Raw genomic sequence first — 24,141 nt, 5'->3', positions numbered from 1 at the left:
TAAAAGTGTGGAACCATTTTCATTCAAGTGTTTCATTGATTGTATGTACTAAAACCTTGAGCTCTTGTCACATGTTGGACGCCAAGCCAGATTCTTTGTGTAAGAGGTGTAATGAAGAAAGACTATCTGTTCATTGAGAGTGATATGTAAATATTTATTTAAATATTTTTAAAAAACTATAGACTGTATTTAGAACTACATGTTCTAAATACAAAGGAAGATAGCAGTTTAAGTACTAACAATATGAGGTCTGTTCTTTAATTCTGACCATGTCAGAAATCTCTTCCAAAAGATTATAGGAAATAGACTATTACACATATGGAAAAAATAGTTATTCAGACAACTCATAACTTGTAATAATAAAGGAGACAGATTCGTTTATCCTCAACATAACGTTTTTTGTTTTTAACACTTTAACAACCTGCAGAAATGTGAATATTATTTATTATTTCTGCTCTGGTATGCAATATGCTTAAAACAATAATTGTCAGTTTTAATGTGTCCTTCCTCTTTTTGATTTAAATAGCTTGTTACAAGCTGTAAAATTATATACTGCATAATTTGTAACTTACCCTGGACACTTTGTACTGTTTTGACTCTAGTAATTATTCATAAATATAAAACCCCCCAAAAAAGGTGGGGATGTGAAGAACTAGCATCCTTTTGCAAGTCTAGTCCTAGATCACAATATTTTATTAGGGACTCCTTAACCTTTGATAATTATCAGAATGACAATTATAAATGCTAAAAGTTATATCTAAGTATGATATGGTTTTATTCCTCTGTTCTGCCTGTACTCAATGTATTTTAATTCGTAATGAAGTTTTCCTTTTAATAGTAAACCCCTCTCCTGTGTAATTTACATTCTAGACATTCCTTGCTGAATGCTTGTCATGTTTTATAATATGTGACTCTAGTCAGGCATGATTTTCCCTACAGAGGTACCTGACCCAAGGATGTCTGATGTCCAGGTTAAAGCATGAAACCTTATTCCCAAATGTAAACAATGTAACTAATAGTCTGATGCAGATTCTCTATCACAATAGGCTTTAATGTGCTATAGAACTTACAGAATTACAAGGAACAGAAAGTAAACACACATACTGGTGTACATACCTGCACATACATATACATCCAACAATGGGTTCTATAAATACCATAGTTTAGCTAATCTAACGACAGAATGTGATATATGAGTTAAAGATATGATGTGCAAAATAGGAGGAAAAACCATTGCACTGAAACCAAGAGAGAAAGGAACTGAATCACCTTAAAGCAGATCAATCAGTGGATTCTTTATAAGGAAGGAATACATTTTTTTGGTTTTAATAGGTTTCCTTATGCTCCTTTCACTGATAATAACCTCTTTTCACTTTTCAGTAGCCTGAATGAATTACCTTAGGACAATTAACCAAGGGCTTGCACATGAAAAGTCGACTTTCACTGGCAACCTCCTTCAAGAATATATTTTATATTTTTATACAACTTTTTCTTAGGCTGCACCACGAGCTAACAGACTTTTGTGGTTTTGTTTGTTTGTTTGTTTGTTTTTGTTTTTGTTTTTTTTCTAACAGGTTACCTTGTTTTCTCAGCAAAACATCACTTTTAAATTGCAACTACCCACTGGGATATTCACAAGGCTTACTATAATATATGAATTCTTAAAGAAAAAACTGAAATTTCTCTGTCTTTTCTTTTTTACTAATTCTTTGTCTTTTTCTATTCTTCTTCCTTCCTTTTGATTGGTTCTTTTTCAGTATAAATGACAATAGAATTTATTTTGACATAATTATAAAAGCATGTAATACAATTTGTTCTAATTCAGTCCTCAATATTCTCCTTCCTCTCTCCTGGTCTTTTCAGATGTCTGCAAAATGTTCATATCCAACATCCAGGACAGTATCTATGACATCATAGATGTTTAATACATTAGGAAAAGCATTACTTTTGCTCTAGTAAGTGAGTTCATTCCATGTCAGTGGGTATGCTCTGACATGAAATGCCATGTTCATATTATATCTCTTTAAATCTTATTATCATTTTCCTGGAAAAAAAATGGATGATGTCATTAACGTAACCTCTGAATAAATAAGCAATTTCTATTTTGGAAGAGTAAAAAGGAGTAGAGAATGGTGACTAAAGATTGGGAATGAAGTAAAATAAATATAAATAAGTAATTTTTATGTGATGCAGTATTTTGCTTTTTATTTTTCCTTTTGTTCATTATTCTTGGCTAGTATGGGTCACTACCTTTTTTCTATGGTTCTCTTATCTTTTATTTTGTTACCCCCTTTGCCAATTTCTATAACCATAAAAATTCTTAGTGCATACGAACTACACCAGAATTCCATTTATCAAAGTTTCTGAAAGATGGGAAGTCAGATGGAGTTAACTACAGATAAACAAGCAAAATAAGAGGAAATGGAAATCTAATTAAGAGTGAAACTTAAAAATTATTAAAATATATAACTTAAAATTTCAATTCATATACTACTCATAAATTTTATGAAAAAAGAAATAAAAATTATCTATGCTTATAATAAAAAGAGCTATTATAAAATATCTCTTCCCTTTCACTTCTTATGGAGGCAAAATTTAATTTTAAATGCAAAATGATTAAGAGGAGAAATATGTCTCTTCTAGTAATATATCAAGAAATGAAAGATAGAATATATAAGCATAATCAAGGAATGTGCTTATAATATGATAAATTAATTCAATTCATGAGTTGATTTTGAGAAAATACGTGAATAGAAAAAAAAATACAGGGGTGACCTCCGGAATATCAGCAAATCTTCTCTCCAGTAAATCAACCATTACTGGTGAAAATTATTTACACACAAACATATGCACATTTAATGCCTGTGGAAGTTGTGCTTAGACAAATGAAGAGAAAATCATTCAAAAAACATCTGTTAAATCTCAGTAAGAACAGGTTCTATCTTTAGCACCAGAGCCAAGATTTCCTCCCTACTTCCACCTCTTCCCCAACTTAACATGAGGGGAACTTGCCTGCATGGGGTGTGGCCAAGAAGACTAAACTGACATCTCTGTTCCCTCAATCAAGTGATGCAATATTTTTCCCAGGGGGGAGAACCTGTGAGCATCTTTATTCAGCTCATTCCTGCTGTTAGTTGTAGACACTAAACTCCTGGTGGCTGAGTAGCTGGGGTCCTCTTCCCTACCTAGTTCTCACTCATACGGCAAGAACTAAGGGACCCAGCATCTCTCAGTCAAGCTCTTTTATAGAATGGTGGTTTTAAACCAGAAGAGGCAAGTCAAAGGACCAGAGTCCACCACCACCCCTGTAGTCCCATGCTTATTAACCTTTGCTCATGTTATGCTGATCACAAAAGGGCACAGATGGCATGACTCCATTTTTATATAATGTTCACAATAGGCAAAATTATTGATATAAAGTAGAAGAGCAGTCACCTAGAGCCAGTTGTAGAGGTGGCTGAGTGGAAATAGGAACCATTAAAAAAAAAAAGTATGAGGTTTTTTTTTTTTATGGGATGATGAAAATGTAAAATTGATTGTGCTTAAAGTTTCATAGTTCTGTAAATTTACTAAAAACTATTGAACAATACACCTTGAAGAGTTATTTATATAGTTATATCTCAATAAAGCTGTTACTTGAAACAATAAATAAAAATAGGTAAGTTCATGTATAGTTTCATTTATGAAAATATACAAATAACAGACCCTTTAACAAGCTATTGGTTAAAAAGAAAAAAAATTCTAAAGGAAAAGTAAGATTGGTCACTCCCCTGGAGGATGATGATTTTATGTAATGAGTACTTTCCAGCTAGTAAATAAAAGAGTAGATAAAGAATGCACTTTAACACCCTTAGAGAACTTTACAATCCAAATCTAAGACATACTAGTTTCGAATAATATCAGTAAACCATCTCCATCAGTTCATCATTACCAATGCAAACAGAAGAAAGTCTACCAACATACTCAGACTCTGCTACAATACGATGACAATCAGACCATAACACCATGAAAATCTTTTCGAATCTAATACCTTTCACTGATAGAAGAATTAAAGAATCATTTTAGAATGCTATGATTTAGATATTTTAAAAATGTCATCTGGAAAATATAATACATTTTAAAATTTATTTCAGGGTCCCATGACCTTTGTGGAAATGCAATATCAGGAGAATTTTTTTGTTTTTTAAGTGTCTTCGGGATTTGAAAGGTCATTAACCAAAGGGGGTAGGAACATTGAACTTCTCTCCCCATATTCCACAAAAATCATGAAGCCAATTTCCATGAAATATTAAAAGTCTGAGGATGGAAGAAAAATCTTTCTTAGAACATGAAGAAGCCATTTTGGAAATGACCTGGGGAAAATTTGAATAACAAGTAAGCCCACCATCAGAATATGAGCACTAAGAATCTCACGTATCTGAATATTTGTGACTTATAGAATAGTTAGTTCTATATGGTTGAGGCATGCACTTTCTTTAAACTTTAAAATAAAAGCTTTGATTAAAAAGGTGAATTTAAAATAAAGTTAAAAAACACTTTTCATAAAAAGGCAATTGATAAGTGAAATCCAGTAAAAAAAAAAATATGAATTTATGTATTCCATTATAGACATGCTGGGACTTTCCTTTATTTTCTCACAAAGTAAAAGAACCCATAAAAGCACTGAATTCCTTTGATTAAATAAAAGAATGACTAACCTTCAATATAACTTTTAATCTAGAGTAGTCCATAAAAATGAGTATGGACACATTTGACTCTCGATCATTTGATCCTCTTAAATTGATTATGTAACTTTAAAGCAAGCAAGTAAACAAAATTGAAGTGTCATACCATTGTCACAAAAGAATTATTTCTCTACATCTCAAAAACAGAGACAAGGACATCTGTTTCTAGACTAAATTCAGTAACAGTCAGGCTACCTTTCATTTAAAAAAAAAACAACAACAACACTTTTTAAGACATTGAACACTATAATAATGGGCAGTAATATCTGAAAGATGGAATACAAATGAGCTGAACCCTAAAATACCTATGATTGATGCCTTGAGATATTTTCCAGGATATGGTCCATGCCGGGGGGACCCAATATTGAACTTGGTAGACTCTCTGAATTAAAGAGATGGAACTGTGCATCTGAGAAGGCCAAGTCGCTTTTGCAGGGCGGAGTATTAAAGAGGAGAGTTCAAGACAGAGAATGGCAGATGTCATCAGAGTCACTCCTTTATTCAGCAAAGTAAGACTAATATCTGAGTAGGGAAACTGAGGACTGGACAAGAACCATCTGAAAACGTTATTGGAAATGGTACATCGTGCTCAACCAGGGCTGGAATGGTGCCTATTCTTACCAAATTTGAAAATAGTCATAATCAAGTATTGGAAAATCAGAAGAATTTTACATTAGTAATGATTAAAATATATTTTATAGAAAAAAGATTTCTCTGATCTCATGTAAGAAATGTAAAAGAATCCCTGGAAGGAATAAAATCTCTCTAAGTAACTTACCTAAAGCAGAGCTGAAGAATACTTACAGAAATCTGAAAATATTTAGCAATAAAAAGGTAAAACTCACAATGTCTGGATCCAAGCATAAAACTACAACTCTTTCAAATTAGCAACAAAGTGCCACCTATAATAAGGAGATAGATCACCCAATGGAAACAGCCCCAGAAATAATACCTCTTATAGAAACTACTACTGTAGAAAGGCATTTGGTATACAAAAATTTATTTGAAATAGATTTAAAACCTAAACCTAAATGTTATAATTCATTGGAGTAACCTTTCTGATCTTGGATTAAGTGAAAATTTCTTATAAATAATATTAAAGCATGGCTCATAGAGCTAACTGGACTTTATGAAGTAGTATAACCACTTTCGGGAAAAGCTGGTCAACCACTCTTTTTAAGTAAATATATGCTTATCACATGATCCAACTATTCCTCTTGTAGGCACTTAGCAAAGAGAACTGAAAGCATATGGATATAGAAAGACTTAGAAGATAATGTTCATTAAAACTTTATCGCAATTATTCCAAATTGTTAACAACACAAATTTCTTTCTTTTTTTATTTTTGATCATCCACTCAAGTGTAATACATTTTATTTTTTTTTTATTTTTTATTTTTTATTTTTTTGGAAATACAAAGAAATAGGACAGAGTCCTATTTATTTTTTTATTTTTTTTATTTTTACAGACTGCGTTTTGATTCATTGTACACAGATGGGGTACATCATTTCGTTTCTATGGTTGTATACAAAAGGACAAACAAATCGTAGTTTATTCATTCATATAATAGAACACTACTCAGTGGTGAAAAGGAATAAACTGTGTTCAGTGATGTGGATGAGTTTCAAAATACTTATGTGCAGAGAAACTAGACAAAAGTACATACCATCTGATTCTATTTATATAAAATTGCAGAAAATACACATTAATCTATAATTATACAAATCAGAATAATGGTGTCCTGGGAATGATAAGATGGGTAGGCAAAGAAGGGGAGGAAGAATGGGTTTTGGAAGAATTGAATAAACTTTGGAGGATAATGAACATGTTCATCATATTGCTTTTGGTGATGTTTTCACCACTAGATATACTTGTCAAAATCTGCCAAATTTACATACTTCAAATACATATAGATTATTTTATAAATTATGACCCAACATATCTGTTTGAGAACAATAATAAAAAGCAAGACATGCTTTCAAAGATTTTTGCTTGTTATTCATTGTCCCCATCAACAACTGATACCTAAATGGAACAACTATTGCATCTCTTTCATAGGACAAATTATGCATCTTTTGATGTTGCCTCTAGAGCCCTTAGGTAATACATTTAATAGCATTCAGAAAACTCCAACTTCTCTACTTTTATTTCCTCACACACACATGTACACACTCAAGTACCACCATACATATGTTACATATAGGTATTATTGATGTTGTTTCTTTGTCTCACTTGGTGCAGTGTCCAGCATAGTCTGGACTTAACACAGCAAGGACATTTTCAAAGTATAGGTAAGTATAAACAAAAGAAAATATAAATTAATAAATGTTGGGGGCTGTGCCATGTGGGCAGCGCCAGGATGGTGCCTGGTGGCCAGTCGGAGGTTGCTTTGATCACATCGGCAGTGAGGAGGTTAATTAACATATGCACACTCAGGTGATTTATCATTGGCCATATTCAATTAAGTTCACACACACAATGCATGCACAGGTGTTCCCCAGTGCTCCTGCTTGGGCCTGCTTGCTTTAACCTTTGCTGTGATAGGGCAGCTGGCTCCTCACCTGATCTCAACTAGCGTGGTCCCGCCCTCCACCTCCTGGAGGGGATATAAGCAGGCAGTAGGCAGAAGGCAAAGGAGCAGCAGCTAGCAGAAAGAAGAAGCAGCAGTAAGATGAAGCAGCTAGGAAAAGCAGCAGCTAGCAGAGAGAGAATAGGAGAAGCAGCTAGCAGAGAAAGGCAGCAGTTAGCAGTAAGAAGAAGCAGCAGCAGAACTATAAGAAGAAATAGATCTCTGACAAGCGTAGAAGCCTCTCTTTCTCTAAAACTTTCTCTCTAAGCAAAGTCTCTCTTCCTGATAAGCAAATTTCTCTTCCTCTAAGCAAAGCCTATCTTCCTCTCAAAGTCTCTCTTCCTCTATAAATTAGTGACTATAGGAAAAGTAGTTTATTTTCAGTCCACCTCCGATAAATACCTGCACAATTGTTGCCGCAGGCGGCAACAAATAAATGTATGGTATATTCTTTAAGTTTAATCATTTTAAACTTAGGAATAATACTTTTAAGAATAATACTTTCGATTAGTCCTTATCTTATGTAATGAAGGGACTTAACTCAAGGGGTACAAATCTGACCTTATTTTCTTTTATATTTACCTTCAAAGAGTTTATAATCTCTAATTTATGTTACTATTTCATTCACTCAAATTAAGGTTTTATATGACTGATGTTAAATGAGTCATTAAGCTAAAATTAGTTTTGCAACATAAAATATAGAAGTCAAATAGATAATCTACCATTTGTCAAAGTCAAATCCTTATAAGTTCAACTGAAGAAGACAGAAAAAAGCAAAAAGAATTATATGGCCAAAGAATATTGCTAAGCTCTATGTGAAAGCATGATTTTTAGAAACACTAAAATCCTAACATACCTTTTGATTCAATTTTAGATAACATCCTCTAAGAACAGACTCCTAAGGTACATAGAATATTAACAGTCATTTCTAAATGTAGGTCTTTTGGGTCTTCTCCCCCACTTTCCTGAATATCTATTTGCTAGTCTCTAATCCTGTGGGACTTTGAAATTTATTAAGCATAAGAATCAACTGATGTACTTGAGAAATATTACATATTAAGTTTTTTTAAGCCTGACACCCAGGAATTCTGATTTAGTACATCTTCTTTGAGACTAAGAATCTTCTTTTTTTTTTTTTTTTAAACTACCATCTGAGGTGATTCTAACTAATCCAAATGGTCTAAGAGCCACCTTTTGAGAAACACAGTCTTGAGAAATTCACTCTTATCTTCCCAACTGCTGACAAATTATTTACTAAGTAGCTTACAGTAAAATCGTTCTATTTTTAGCCCCCTTGGAAATTAGCAGCTGCACTATCTGTGATTGACATTAAAGTATATCACAAAAACCTCTTCATACAGGGAAACACAGCTAAAGTCAACTCAAACTTAATGGCCAAACATTTTGAAACACATTTTACTTAGATAATAAAGTAAATAACATCTGCAGACTAATGGCAATGCTGTTGGGTATTGATAAATTTCAAGGACTCACCAATGAACTCAGGCTTTGATGGATATGCACATTAGTAGATGGTATAATTATCAGGGTAAGGAGAACATACTGAGAGAAGTTCTGTCTTAAATATGCTACACAAATGGAGAGCAATGACTATTATAAAAATGTTATATCTTAAAATTTCCTTCACCATAGGTATACTATGCTATGATCCAAATCTCTTTCCTAGTTATTAGTCACCTAACTGTTATTAGTCACCTAACTTCAAAAGCTTATTAAAATGACTTTATATTATATATAAATAATTCAATCTAAATTTTTTAATAAATACACATCATTTGTGTCTGAACTAACTTCTCTTAATGCCTTTCTGATTTTTAGTGAGTAAAATTCATCACCCAGGCACATGAATTGTATAGTGTTTGTCCCTAGTTTTGGTCCCTGTCTAGGGATCTTTCCCCTAGTTCACCTGATATTTAGCTTCTCTTTCAGATCCATCCCTTGGTAAAATAATTCCACTACTTCAGAACCTTATTAGCATGTGCTTGAAATGTCTCTTAACCACTCTTCCAAACCTCAGACTCTTCCCCCAAGCTGAAATTCTGGGTCTTATTATAAGAATATCTGTGCCCAATCTCTGCAAGATATGAAACTATGAGAAATTATTCTGCTTTTTCTACATCTCAACAAGCTTAGTGGAGTAAAGCAACATATATTTATTATCTCATGGTTCAGGAATCCAGGGGTTAGTGTGGCCAGCACTCAGTGTTGCTGTGCTAAATCAAGGTGTTGGATGGGGGTACCACTCCCATTTAAGTTTTAGTGTCCTCCTCAGATTTACTGGTTCTTAGCTGGTTCATTTCCCTGTTCACTCAGGGAAGGCTTTCAGCTCTAAAGAGTTCACCTACAGTTCAGAATAGTTGTTTATTTTCTACCAGGTCAAGAGAAGAATGTCTTTCTGACTCTTTATCCTTTTCTAAAGACATTAGTTCATATGTCTACACACTTTTGATAACCTTCCTCTGATGAATTCAGAAGGAAACCATAGTTATACCTGCATAGTTATACCCTTTTGCCATTTAAATTAACATAATCAAGGAAGTTATGTCTTCAAGGAAGAATTCCGTCCTATACGCAAGGTGAAAGTTTTATGTAAGGCTGTGGATCATTGAGGGTTGTAGAATTCTGCCTACCCCATTAAAGCAAAACCTAGTTAGCTGAAAAAGAAAATCTCAAAATTCTGTAATAAGAAACATTCAAACTACAAATTATCAACTTATACATGGAATGAAATTTTTAATGTTAACTGCCAGCTCTCAGGGAGTCAAAAGATTTAGGAAGGCACTGCACATCTTTATTCACACTAAATGGCAAATATTCAGACTGTCTTGCTACCCAGAAGATTAAAGGCTGCAGTGAGCAACACCTGTGGTTTAGGAAGCCGAGCTGCCCAGAGGCACCAAAGGAGTGACTGAGTAGCTCATGGAGGTGGGGGAGAAACAGAGTTAGATGGAATTATGATCATTTTATTCTACAATTTAAAACTTATATAGAAAAAAAGTCTCTCCATTGCCTACAGAATAAATTCCAAACTTAATCTGTAATAAAAGACATGTGACCTATCTGGGCCCTGCCTACTTGTTTACCTCTCATGCTTATGTCACACTTAAATTTCAGTTACTTTAATTGCATGCTTGTAACCTGCATACATACATGAACTTCTTTCTGGAGAATGTCCTACTACTTCTTTTACCCCCAGGGCATATGATGAATTCCAGTAAACTCAGCAAATTCAATAAAAGGTAAGATCCACCTTTATCAATGAGCAGTCGAACCTTCACTTTCCCCACAAAGTAGGCCCCATCTCCGCTTCTTTTGTACAAAAACTGTAGCCAGTTCACATATTTGTGCCTGGTAGATTTTGTATTCGTATGTCCATCCTCCAATTGTGAGTGCCTTGAAGGACTCTTTTGTTTTGTTTGTTTATATTTGTAATTTTATTTGGGGATTGGTAGAGCTCATCAGTTATGATTTGCTGAATATAACAATAATGGAAGATATAATAAAGTCCAAAATGTATTTGGAGATTCCTTGTACTGAACAACATTTTATGTATTGGCTTATATAGAATTCTTGCCAACAGTTTTTTCAAACAAGCATTTTTATCCTCATTAAACAGATGAGAAAACTAAAGCTCAAAAATAGAGACAGGCTTTCTAGTGGATTATTGATATTCTTCATTTTACATTCTCTATGATAATGTGGTCTCCAAAGAGGAACATTAGTATCACTCACATATTTAACACAATGCTAAAATGCATATTATTAGGGCTCCAGCACAGACACTCAGTTAGAATATTTAGGGTTAGGGGTCTATAATCTAAGATTCAAGAAACCCTATGAGGAATGATAATGCCTGTTGAAATTTGAGGACTACTGCCTTATAATCCAGTTTGGAAATATTCTGAGTTCCCCCCAGAAAGTGTTAAAGTAGTACTTTCTAATAAATTTCACCCAGAAATTTAAAAAATTATATTTAGATAGTGAGAGAAAAGACAAAGATTTTTAGATATTTCTCTTTGAGAAAATGCTCTCCATAATTTGTTCAATAATTCCAAAGAAATTATAAATATCTCCAAATCAAGGTTCTTGTTTTCTTAATTTGACCCTTCACTCATGTACCATAAAATACTGTGAAATTTGGAGGCATTTTAACAATCTCTTATTGAATTCAATTTAGTTTGATTCGATTAGACTCACTTTTCCCTTTGCTTTACACTTGGGATTATCTTTTTTAAAAGTGTCAAGTGAAATTATAGTAAAAACAGTCAAACAGTAAAAGGAAGTCAAATTTTCATGTCTGAAAAGACAACACAGTGCAAGATAAGGACGGAGCACTGCCCCCAGCAAGGTGTGTTTGCTGAAGGGGCTATAGTGTGAAAATTTACTTGGCATATCCAGAGTACTGCAACTGTGATGAATGCTCACCCTGTGCAGACCATGGCACTTATCTTATTTACATATATACACCTATAAAAATTAAAAATGAAGTTTACACTGCTCAGGAAGTTCACCATCTGATTGGGAAGGCAAATATGTAAATATTCAAGAATTATATACAAAGAAAGAACTCTATAGATGAATATAAGTGTAGGGATAAGAAATGCTTTGTACATGGCCATTCATTGTTGAGAATAAAAACAAGAAGGCTTCACAACCTCTGAATATAGAACTATATGCTGACTTTGTGTTATTTATGTCTTGAATATTGTTCTGGTCTTAATTCAGATGGCATTCAAGTATGGTGTTTACAAGATCAAACTTCACATTTTTACATATCCCCTCAAGATATCATCAAATCTGTTTGGCAGTCAAATCAGAGGCCACAATGATTAAAAATTAAGTTCTTTTATAAAAATTTGAGTTCATCAGTTTCTTATGAAGCTACAATATTAAAAACAATTAATATTAGTGTACTTTATATGTTAGAGCCTATGACTTACCAGAGTTATAAAGAGAGAAAAATCCTTAGGACAAAAATAAAAGGTTAAAAAATGGAGAACTGACTGATTATTGAGTGAACTAATTATGTCAGAATTAAGGAAGAGATAAATATAGGTAACAGTAATTCATTGCAGTGACTTATTTAAGGAGTGTGTTCTATCATGAATCAGAACATACATATAAAAAGATGTATGTGATCTGTAAAAATTTACTGCCTACACAATTCATATAAACTATAGAAAGAGGATTGTAAACTTATCCTGCAATTTGGGCTTTCCATCAGAAGTACTTAAGCAGAAAACTGGAGCAGATTCTTGTCATAGTAAGATAACTCTGGAAGTAGGGTGGAAGGCCTATTTAGGAAAGATTTAACTGATTCTGGAAATATCTAAACAAACATATCCTAAAAGAAGAATTAAAATGGATGTTAATGATCTCTATTAGAATACAAGAATTCAGTTAAATGGTAACTTCAAAAGTTTAATTTAGCAGAATAAGATGTCTAACTGTGTCTTAGGTAAGTATTTCCCAAAACTTAGTCCAATAACATATGTTTATTGTTTCTAAAATGAAGGAAGTGATTAGTGTTGAATTATAGATAAGATTCTGAGATATGGTATTTAGACACAACAATAAAGAGAGGTAAATAAAATAGAAAATAGATAAAATTTTGTATAGATTATGATCCTATAATTTTTAGTAACATATGCAAATGTACATGCTGAGTATGCATGCCCATTACTAAGAGTTAAATAAACTGTTTCAAGGCATTAGAATTACAAGTTAAATTAATCAGAATGCTTGGTATAAATCTGTCTTATTGAAGATTATGTTGAAAATAATAACTATTTTGTAAGCAAATTGTTTTAATAATCAGCATAACAATTCTGTATTTGTATATTAATATATGTGTGAACTTGGGTCCAGGATAACCATGTTTGAGGTTTAACAAAACCAAAACACTTTAACCATACTAGCCACTTCCCATATAAACATATTTTCTCCCTACAAAATTCTCTCTATATTTTTTTGTTTGTGTGTGTGTGTGTGAGACAGAGAGAGAGAGAGAGAAGGAGAGAAAGATGTCTGGAGCACTTAAAATACAATGAATATTTTAATTAAGACAAGCAATTATTTTTACCTTCTATAGAAATTACTAGAAGTCAAGTTCTATTGATATTTAACTGGTTTTATTTCCACAAATTTGAAATCCCAAAACCCAGCAAATTGAACAATAATTTATGTGGTTTCTCTGTCTACAACTGAAATATTATATATGATTTTGAAATAGTAATATCTAACATACCTAGTGCTTACTATTGTCAAGCATGAACCTATACATTTTTTCATATATTGAACCATTTGTTTTTTCAGCTTTTGGATGAGGTATATATTATGCTTTAGTCAGTTTTTTCATTGCTGTGACTAGACCAGCACGATTGTAGAGAACAAAATGTTTATTTAGGTGCTCACAGTTTCAGAGGTCTCAGTCCATAAGTGCCTGGCTCCCTTCCTCTAGGCTCAAAGTGAGGCAGGACATCATGGTGGCAGAGTGAGGCAGAGGGAAGCAATTCACGTGGTGATAAGGAAGCAGAGATAGAAAGACTCCACTCTCCAGATACAAAATATATACCCCAGCCATGCCCCCAAGGAAACACTTCCTCCAGCCACACCCCACCTGCCTCCAGTTATCACTCTGTTAATCCCATCAAGGATTAATTCACTGATTAGGTTAATGTTATAGCCCAATCATTTCTCCTCCAAACCTTCTTGCATTGTCTCACATGTGAGCTTTTGGGGGACTCCTCACATCCAAATCACAACATAACAGGTTTCCACTTCTTGTACATAAGAGGAAAATGAAGCACACAGAGATTATATTATACTCTGTGAAATTATCTGACTTAAGAAATGAGTAAATCTGGTCCAAAGTATATTTGATCAGTGAGCAATAATGAAAAATATGTAAAGTTTACTTTTTTCAATACATTATGCTAATTTTAGTACATTAATTTTGATTTGGGGACTTATTTCCATTTTTTACCTTTAATTTCTTTGTCATTTTTGAACCATCTTATGTCAGCTGCAGGTTTGCTACCAGATGTTTTACAAGTCAGCTGCATCAAATCTCCTTCCATAACTGGTGATGAAAATCCACTAATTTGAGGCTTCTCAGGAACACCTGAAATTTAAGCAAAGCAATGAAGTAACCATCATTCTCTAGAGATGATATAAACTTCTGCATAATAAAACAAACTGCTTTAGATACGTGTGTGTATGAAGTATCTACAAAACTTTCAAAATAGATACAGTAAAAAATAGTTAAAAAATTGTAAAATTTTACCTATAAGAATATTCTTTGTAAATCTTGAAAACAAGCACTCAATATATTATAAGGTTTTCCAGTACAGGAAATTAAGAAGTAAGATTGCATTAGTGACAAAAAAGAAAAAAATTCCACAAAACATATTTGTTTTTCTTTAGAAAATTATGCTAAATTTGCTATAATACCATCTGGTTTGATTAAAAGAGCACCCTTGTCTCCTGATTTCATAATTTCTAAAAGCTTTAAAAGGTATTATTATCCTGTTTGTGTACTTTGTTCAAGAACATCAATTTTAGAATAAGGGACGCATCAATAATTGCACCTATATTGACCTTTTTGTTATCCAAAATAGAACATGCCTCCTGATGCTATTTATAGAAAGGCAATGGAAAGCATGATATGTATTATTTTTAAGGTTAATCACTACTACCTTTTCAAGTCCAAATTACCATAAACAGATAACTAATGCAGAGACATAGAATTTAGGTGATTTAAAAATCAGAATATTACATGTTCCTAAGCAATACTACTCAGTTTTCTCAGTAGAGTTTTATTAAAACTTCTTACAAAAGTGTTAAATAATAAAAGTAGACTGAAACCATTTTTGTTTGTACTATTTAATTCAGAGTTGAGAAGATTAAAATGTAAGAATGTTGGAAAGAACCAATGAGAATTGCAAAGTAAATCAACAAGAACAACAATGATAAAAGAACGACATGCTTCCATTAACTAGATAGTTGTTGTTGTTGTTGCTTGACTTCACCTTTATATTACAACTTGCTTTAAAACAGAAATCTTTGTCCTACCACCATTTAATAAACTAGATGCTGCAGGCATCTGTTCTTTGAGTCCCAATTTGGCTCTCTACAAAATAATATATCAAGCTTAGGCAGTTGTTATCCTCAAATACTCCAATTTAGTGGATATATTTTGTCATTAATGGCAAACTTTCTATGATTTTTATAAAATAGTCCCAGTAGGATTTTCAGTGGAGTATATTTCATATCCTATGCACAAAACCAATTCTCTAGCTGGATTAACTTTAATATTCCCATCGAAAAGAAGAGTCTGTATTGTCCTTTTAAATGCAATGTTGTGCCTTTATCTATCTAAAAATGAAGGCAAGCTAGGGGCAAAAAAAAATCAATTTTTAAATTCCTCTAACTTGTTCAGTACACAGGTGTGTTTCAATGAAGTGCAACAATTTCAGCTGATTGGGGCACTGACGTCTGTGGAATCACAGAGAGCTTCGTGCTGCAACTTTATTTCCTCAGAATCTCTATGAATGTATTGCTTTTTCATGTCACTTTAACCTTTGGGAAAATGGCCCAATACTTAGATAATAAAAGCACCAAGAAGCTACAAGCTGCATGCACAAATGACATTATGTACTTCATTGAGGATCCAGAAAATACAAATTTAAAAGGAAAGAAGTCCCATGGAAATGTCAGGGCCATTTAAATGCACCAAAGTACACAAAGGGGTCATTTTTGAAAGCCACAGGTTATTAGGGAAGGCCCTCACCAGGTGACTTATAAGATAAAATGAAGTTGCGCACTATGAACTCATTATTTTCATTATTCTGTCAACTCATAAAAGGAGTGGAATACAAAAAATGTATAGATGATTTGATATAAAGAGGTTTAGTTGGAAATTAAGAAAAGGAGCATGTGTTGCTAGCTACAGAACACAATGCCCGTGTTCCTTCTGTCAGTGATACAAATCTTTGTATCTCCTTTTGACTATTGATAAAATGGAAAAAGCAAATAAATGATTTTTAAATGCCTTTTTCTATAGTGTAGCAGAGAAGGAATTAAACTACATCTGTTAATATGATCTTCAAAATACATTTTCTTACAAAATCATGTTACTATAACAGTATGCATCTCTCTGGTTTTGTGATTACATGGTTTTAGTCTCCTGTACTTACCCAGAACAGTGAGATAGGCCTTGGAAGTTTTGACAGGCATTGTAAATAAGGAACAGGTGTACTGTCCTTCATCAGAGAGAGACACATCACTGACACTGATACTCAATTCATGCCAGGAAGCGCGAACCAGCTCAATTCTATTGTCCCTTAAAGCTGGAAAGAGAAAATATTGAAAATGTGAATGGCAACATTAGAGAACAGTTGGTACTTTTAGACCATAGATTTTTAACACAATACAATAAACATTTAATTTGACTGTGCATCTAAATCTTACATTCTGAATTAGTTTAAAGGAAGGTTTAAATATACCAAAATATTTTATCAGATTTTTTAAAAAATCAAAGTAGAATTAGGTGCTCCTTAGTGTTCTCAGAAATAACTTTTTAATTAAATGATTGCATCTAACGTAATACTTTAGATGAGGTAGATGTCGATAGTGATGAAAATAGCTTTCCTTCACAAAGTCTTTCATGAAATGCGAGTACCAAGAAAAACTATGAACAAAATGGACTCGCTTCTATGGACAGATAAATTTTGAAACCTTACTACAGGTCTTACAAGAGACAAACAAAGGATATTGGCATGTTAAAAGCTCTCTGAAATAAAGACCCCTGTTAAACTTTGTTTAAACTTGATCTGATGTTTAGTTGAAAAGCAACTATAATTAAGTTTACTCTGATTGGCTGGAGTACCCTGTGAATATATTCTTTGATTTGAATTACTTTTCTATGACACATTTGTTTTTCCAGAATATCTCTCAGAATGTTGTTTAGTTATACTTCTCTTGACTTATTTTGGGGAAAAAAGTGAAAATAAATATTTATCATTATGTGTTTAGGTACGTCATAAAATATGAAATTAAGCTAGAGACTTCCAAAAGAGTATTTTAAAAGAAAGACAAAGGAGGGTTGGTAAGGACACCAGGACTTGAGGGGCAGCATAAAGGCTACTTCAAAAACAGTAAAAGATGATCCAGGCCCAGCAGAAAACAGAAGGTGGCATCAGCAAATTCAATTTTATTGCTTATCAAATAGAAGTTCCCCCAGCAACTTCAGGAGAGAGTGGGGCACCTGGAAGGGGAATCAAGGAGGATCTTCAGTGACAAGGAGAGCAATCTCTTTCCTCATCAGATCTGAAATTCCCTTGGTCATCTAAAGACAATAGGCAATTAGGTAGTGATAGGTTCTAGAAGTGCTTCTCCTGAGCTAGAGAACCCCTTGCTTCACCTGGACTACTACAGGCCTTGCCTGGGAAGCTTTTCTGTCCCTTAGGTCAATAGAGATTAATATAACCCTGAGTGGAATCTGACAAGTCAAACAAACCAGATAGCACCAAAAAGTCCCTGAAAATTAAATTGTTATGAGAAACACAACCTGTAAGTATAAGCTAGCAACTGTGTTAAAGCTAATCAAGAGAATGCCTCCTAAAATAGTAAACTTAAAAGATATTCAGTCACCTAATTATAATAGCCCAAATGTCCAGAATATAAAAAAACTTGGTCATACCAAACACCAGGAAAATCATAACTTAAATGAGAAAAAACAAACAAACAAAAACTAATGGAAGCGAACACTGAGATGAATCACATTTTGGAATTATCTGATAAAGATTTTTAAGCAACCATCATAAAAAATTCTAACAAGCTAAACAACTGAAAAAGATAGTAGAAAGTTTAACAAGAAAAAGAATTTCTTAAAGATCACAATTATAGAAATTAAAATTTCAATAACCTAAACAAAACTTATTGGATTGGCTCAATAAAACAATGGAGATTACAGAAGATAGAAACAATAAATTTAAATCAAGGTAAACCTGTTCTGAACAGAGAGGAAATAAAGAAAGGAAATTAAAAAAAAAAAAACAAAAAAAAACATAATGAACCTCAGAGACCTATGAGATAAAGCTATATTCAACATTGGTGCCATTAAGGCGAGGAAAAGAATGAGGATGAAAGAATATTGAAAGATCTAGTCTTTAAAAACTTTCCCAATTTGCCACAGACATTAACACAGAATGAAGAAACTGACAAAACCTCAAGTCAAAAAGTTCCAAAGTCCATGCTAACATACATTTCATGAAATTTCTGAAAATTAGGACAAAAAACCTGAAAGCAGCAAAGAGAAGGGCATGTGATATACAAGAACACAAATGCAAAATGCCAATATATATTTGTCATTGGAAATCATGGAGGCCAGAGGCAATGGCACATTTTTCAAGTATTGAGGAAAAAATTACAATGAATTCTTATCCAGTGAAACTATCCTTGAATAATTGGGAGAAAATAAGTAGATTCTCAGAAGTAGGAAAATAAACCTTTTTTTCTAGCAGAACTGCATTAAATAAAAGTTGAAGTTCTTTAGACAGAAAACCTACAAATGTAATAACATACACAAGAATACACACACACACACACACACACAAATGATTATGTATAAAATTGGTGAAAACCAAATAAAAGAAGAAAACTTAAGGCATCATAACAATAAACAATAAAAATATGGGTAAATATAATACATTAAGTACACTGTGATAAATCACATATGTATGCTCCAATGTTAAGACAACCACCATGAAAAGCATACATAGTGATACACATAAAAACTCTATAAATAAATAAGACATAATCCATTTAAACAATGTTTTCAAATAACAAGAGATATGAGAACAGATTAGTGGATGCCAAGGGTTAGGGATAGTAGGGGTGTAGGAACATGGGTGTGGTTCTTCAAGTATGGAACAAGGAATTCATTTCATAGGAATACATATGCATGCAAATATTTTCATATATGCTTTTTTATTGTGAAAAATAAGGGTATGATTTTGGTTGTTATTGCAACTCTATTAGGATACAGCGCACATTTTTTTAAAATGTCGATTTTATATTCTATCTCCTATATGCTATAATGTACATGTCTTGTTCATTTGTCAAAGGAAAATAATGAGATACAAATTGGTTATTTTCACAACAGGAACTTATGCTATATTAACTGTTTTTCAAAAGTATGATATACTAGTATATAAAAATACAAGTATTTTTATAATTTACATATAGATCTATGTTAAAATATGCATATGCTTATAACATACTTTTTTTAAAAAAGAAATCACCAAAAGGGAAAACTTCAAGTTTCTACCATGATACTGTATAAATAAAACACATTACTCACCCTGTGTTCAATTTTATTCTCTAACACAAAATGTAGAATTTTCGGTGAATGGTAAGAAAAGGAACTTAACTCTTTCTTGGTCAAACTATTTTGTGGAGTTAATGCATACAAATATAAAACTTTCATAAGTAAATTATTTGCATGAAGTAAACCTTAAAAACATTGAATCAAAACCCATAGCTTAGACCTACATGAGATAAGATTCTAATGAGTATTAATTATTTATTCACTTCCATCCTACTCAAGAGAATTAAATGACATCATGTAGTATGTAAGGGATAATATTTAAATATTTTGGGTTCAAAATCATGATGAAACATAAATATTTTACTATCTGAAATGTTTTAACCAATTCAGCTTAGCTTTTTATAATTATTATAAAAATAACAATTACCATTATAATATAATTATTATATACATTATTATAATTATTTGCTTTTTATAATAATTATTGACAACTAGATTCTGAAAAGAAAAGCAGAATATTTGAATTTTAATGTAGGCTTTGTTATTTATTAAATATATGAACTTGAGCAATTTCATTAAATATTGTGCACATGTCTGCTGAGTGTTAGGTGTAGAAAATAATTGCTATAAAATAATGAAAAAAGGAGTAAGATGTTCAGAATTTTAGAACTGACATACATATAGATATAGATAGATATTCAAAACTGATGTTTCTTACACCCAAGAAACAGCCAAAATAATGAAGCTATTGTGTACTATGTTCATTTGCTAGACAATAGTGCTGCCTAATAAGATTTTCACTGGACTGAATATTTTAAGAAACTTCTGTTATCCACAATGTTAATGTTTTCAAGTTCATAAGTACTCATGATGTCATCACTTACAATTTACTTTAGCTTTAGAACAGCATTTCAAATATAAAAGAATAAAGGAAAACCTTTAATAATCCAAAGAGGTTTGCACTATAACTCAATGGGTTCCCTGTGAGCAGAAAACTTGTCTCATAGCTCTGCACAGTAGGTATTCAGTGAATTGTGATTGAATGGAAACTGAGAACTAAATTCTGCCTGTATATGATAACAACAGAGTGAAAAAGAACTGAACTAGGAAGTCCCCTTCAATATCTCTCCACAGGATCTCCCATGGGAACGAAGCAAAAAAAAAAAAAAAAAACAGGAAAAAAGTTCTCATTTAGACACTGTTAAACATTAGAGTTAGAAACATCATGCAACATACATTTTTAAGTAAGCCATTGTCCACTGGAAAATTATTTGATGATGAATAAATCATATTTACAGATCTTTTCTCTTTTTACCTAAGTTTCCAAATAACATAAAAGGTATAGCTAATCAGCAGCCACTCATATTATTTGACTTTCTGTGTAGTAAGTCCTAAATATATAGTGGAAAAATTGTAATACTGTCAGTTGAAGTGAATTCAATATTTCAAAAGTCTTTGAAAACAGAGAAAGTTTATCATTATTTAAATATCCTTTTTAAAAATAAATAAAAACTCAAACATTTCATTTAAAAATCTTTAAAATTTCAAACACTTCCTTGGAAATGAATAATCAGAAAAATGAGCATTTGTAAGCATCGTAGAGATTAAATACAAGCTAACAGGTTAAGTAGGCTACATGAATGTCGTGCCTTATCACTAGCTAGGCTCCTGACACCCATTTAATGGTTCAAAACTCTCAGTTCTGGAGAATTTCATCTTAGCTGCAAATAAGAAACACTGACCAATAAGTAAGAATCTATTAAAGATTACTTAACTGTGGATTACGTTATTTTCCCATTATGCTATTGGTTCTAAATTTTTCATCAATAATACAAAAGCAAATTTGGGATTCATGTTGGATAAAATAAAAATTTCTAAGATAATTATTTGGAGAATTTTAGTCATGATTTATACTTGCTACTAAGAAAAGTTATTGTTGGGCTGGGATTGTGGTTCAGTGGTAGAGCATTCACCTAGCATGCATGAGACCCTGGGTCTGATCCTCAGCCCCACTTAAAAAATAAAAATAAAATAAAGATATTGTGTCTACCTCAACTAAAAAAAAAAAAAAAAAAAGATATTTAAAGAATAAAAGTTATTGTCATATTTAAAAAGTTATATATTAGTACTCTTCAACTTATCTAGCATTATTCATTCAAGAACCTACAGGCAGAGCGATACAGGGCACAGTGGAAGAATGCCTGCTTAGCATGGTGAGACTCTGGGTTCAAGTCCCAGAACTGCCACCAAAAAAGCCCAGGAAACAAAATGAGAACATACTAACTGTTTGTTCTTTTATAGTTCTCCTCCCTTTAGTGTTATATTTATTATAGAGCATACCTCGCCCCAAACTTTTCAAGTATCTTTAAACTGATTTACAGTGAGAAATAATTCATATCACATTTTAGATGCTTAAGTAATTTTATAAAATCATATTTCATTATGTAATCATTTTAAGAGACTATTAGAATGCAACAAGTACAACTTCATTATTTTACTTTTTTTCTTGTTCACCCATTGGACCTAAAACTTCTACAAGTTGGAATTAAACATAATACCTCTTTGTATTATGTACAACTTCTCCTACATGTCATGGTACATATAGATATCCATTTTTAATTTATTGAATTAAATTTAATATGTGGATTACCAAGTTTGTGAAAATATTCTATAATTTTACATATTAACATTTTGAAAAATTCAATACATTAATTGAATATTATACACTGAGTTATTTTATTATAATTCACTCTATTTTATAAACAAGTGCTAAAAAGAAAACCAAAATCAGAAAAGCAGAAGTTAGTTCAACTTTCATCTTGGTTACTTAAATTTCTAGTATAATTAATGCCTCAAAAGCATATAATTCTAAATCCATAGGATATTAGTCAAAAATATTATTGCACAGTTAAAACTTTTAAAAAACATTTACTATCCAGCCCATAAATTTCATTTCCTAAAATCCCATATCACTGTGGGATGGAATTTTAAGAAAGTTAATTTCCACCCTTTATTCTCCTTTGCCTCAGTTCACATCATCTCCACCCAACTGCCCCACCTGATTTGTATAGGGAATTTAAATGTATTTGTTCAATAAGCCAAGTTCTACCTATGGGAAAGATGTGCAGAAGAACTCCACCAATAAGCTGTTGATTGAATATCAAGTCTAATTTCATTGCTTGCTGCCTAAGAATAAACATTTTGTCCAGTCTCTGATTTTGTTTTCAAGGCTGCCCAAACCAGAATTCCGAGGTTTCCCAACTTCTACAAAAAGCCTGCTCATTTTCCACCTAGTTCTGTGCTATCTGCTTAATCTACTTTAGTCCTACTAATTTCTTTGGAACAGGACACTAACGAATTCTACTCATACAATTCACCAAGGCCTATCTCCCTGCCCCCAAACTGAATACTTTCGGTTGACAACTCTATAAAGAATTGAAGCTTTAGTAAAGATAATTTTGTTTTAGTACACCAAACTGATTTTTTCTCCTAACTATATCTGTACGCTAATTAGAAAGGAAATCTGGATCGAACTATAATTAACCCTACAGAAGGGCCACAGGTCTAAATCTTAACTCTGATCAGATCTTATACTTAGTACCTTCAGATGTATACTATCAAAATACATCTCTAGATAGTAAGGAAGATTTAAGATAAACAAATCTAATCACTCTCTTTCTATCAAAGTGTTATTTTATTTATTAATAGCCTAACACAAATATATTAAAATAAGTTTGTGTTATTTGTAATAGTACCATGGAGGATCAGTTAAAGCATACAGATAAAATAAAGTATCAAACTAGTGAATCCTTTTTCTGTTTTGTTCTTTTACAGTCATACAACATAAAACAATCTAAATCAATCTTCTGGAAAATTGGTAAAAACAACCATTGCTCCAGAGATGCTATTTGATATACCAAGTTTCAGCCTAGACTGAATCTTTACTGAAACCATAGTAAATGGAGTTTTGGAATAGAAATGTGAACAGAAGCTAAGCAATAAATCTGGAAACTCTGTCACTATTTGAAGGAAGTTTTTTAGCAGCAGATTCCAATTTTTAAACCTCAGCTTTTCTTATGAAGAAAAGCAAAAAGTCACTGCTCTCATTTCAATACCTACAATCTCTTATTATGAAACATAAGAAAAATTTAGAAGTTGCCAAATATAAAATATACTAAAAATTAATAAATTTGGTTATGAGAAATTCGATGTGTTAAAGAATAAAGTGCATGCTATTTCTATTTTCCAGGCTTCTTGCCTTTGCCAAGTCCTGCCTCTTAGCATCCTCCTCATGGCCAGTCTTAATGGAAAGTCCTCCACCCCACTCTACTAAATTCCTAAATTTCTGAACATAAACCACTCCATAATACAGCCATATGTCTACAATGATATCCCTCATATAGGAAAACTTTTTAAATTGCTTGTCATGTAACATAGGGCCCTACAGGTCTGAACAATATTTTCTTCTCTAGTTATTTTCTCTTTCCCCCTCAAAA

The 24,141-nt window shown here is 32.4% G+C and overlaps 1 protein-coding gene across 6 annotated transcripts in view; it reads right to left on the bottom strand.

Moving 5' to 3' along the window:
• CADM2 (cell adhesion molecule 2) overlaps nucleotides 1-24,141 on the bottom strand; it is a 1,028,501-nt gene that overhangs the window by 145,651 nt on the left and 858,709 nt on the right. For all 6 annotated transcript variants that reach the window (XM_079155914.1, XM_079155912.1, XM_079155913.1 and 3 more), the window contains 2 exons: nucleotides 16,512-16,664; nucleotides 14,300-14,437 (listed from right to left, as the gene is read on the bottom strand). In XM_079155914.1, coding sequence (XP_079012040.1) covers nucleotides 14,300-14,437; nucleotides 16,512-16,664 — 291 coding nt within the window. The remainder of the gene's footprint in view (nucleotides 1-14,299; nucleotides 14,438-16,511; nucleotides 16,665-24,141) is intronic.

The sequence above is a fragment of the Sciurus vulgaris genome (assembly GCF_902686455.1).
Source record: "Sciurus vulgaris genome assembly, chromosome: 10".
In the NCBI taxonomy this organism is placed as follows: Eukaryota; Metazoa; Chordata; class Mammalia; order Rodentia; family Sciuridae; genus Sciurus; species Sciurus vulgaris.
This window is presented reverse-complemented; position numbering and strand designations above follow the sequence as displayed.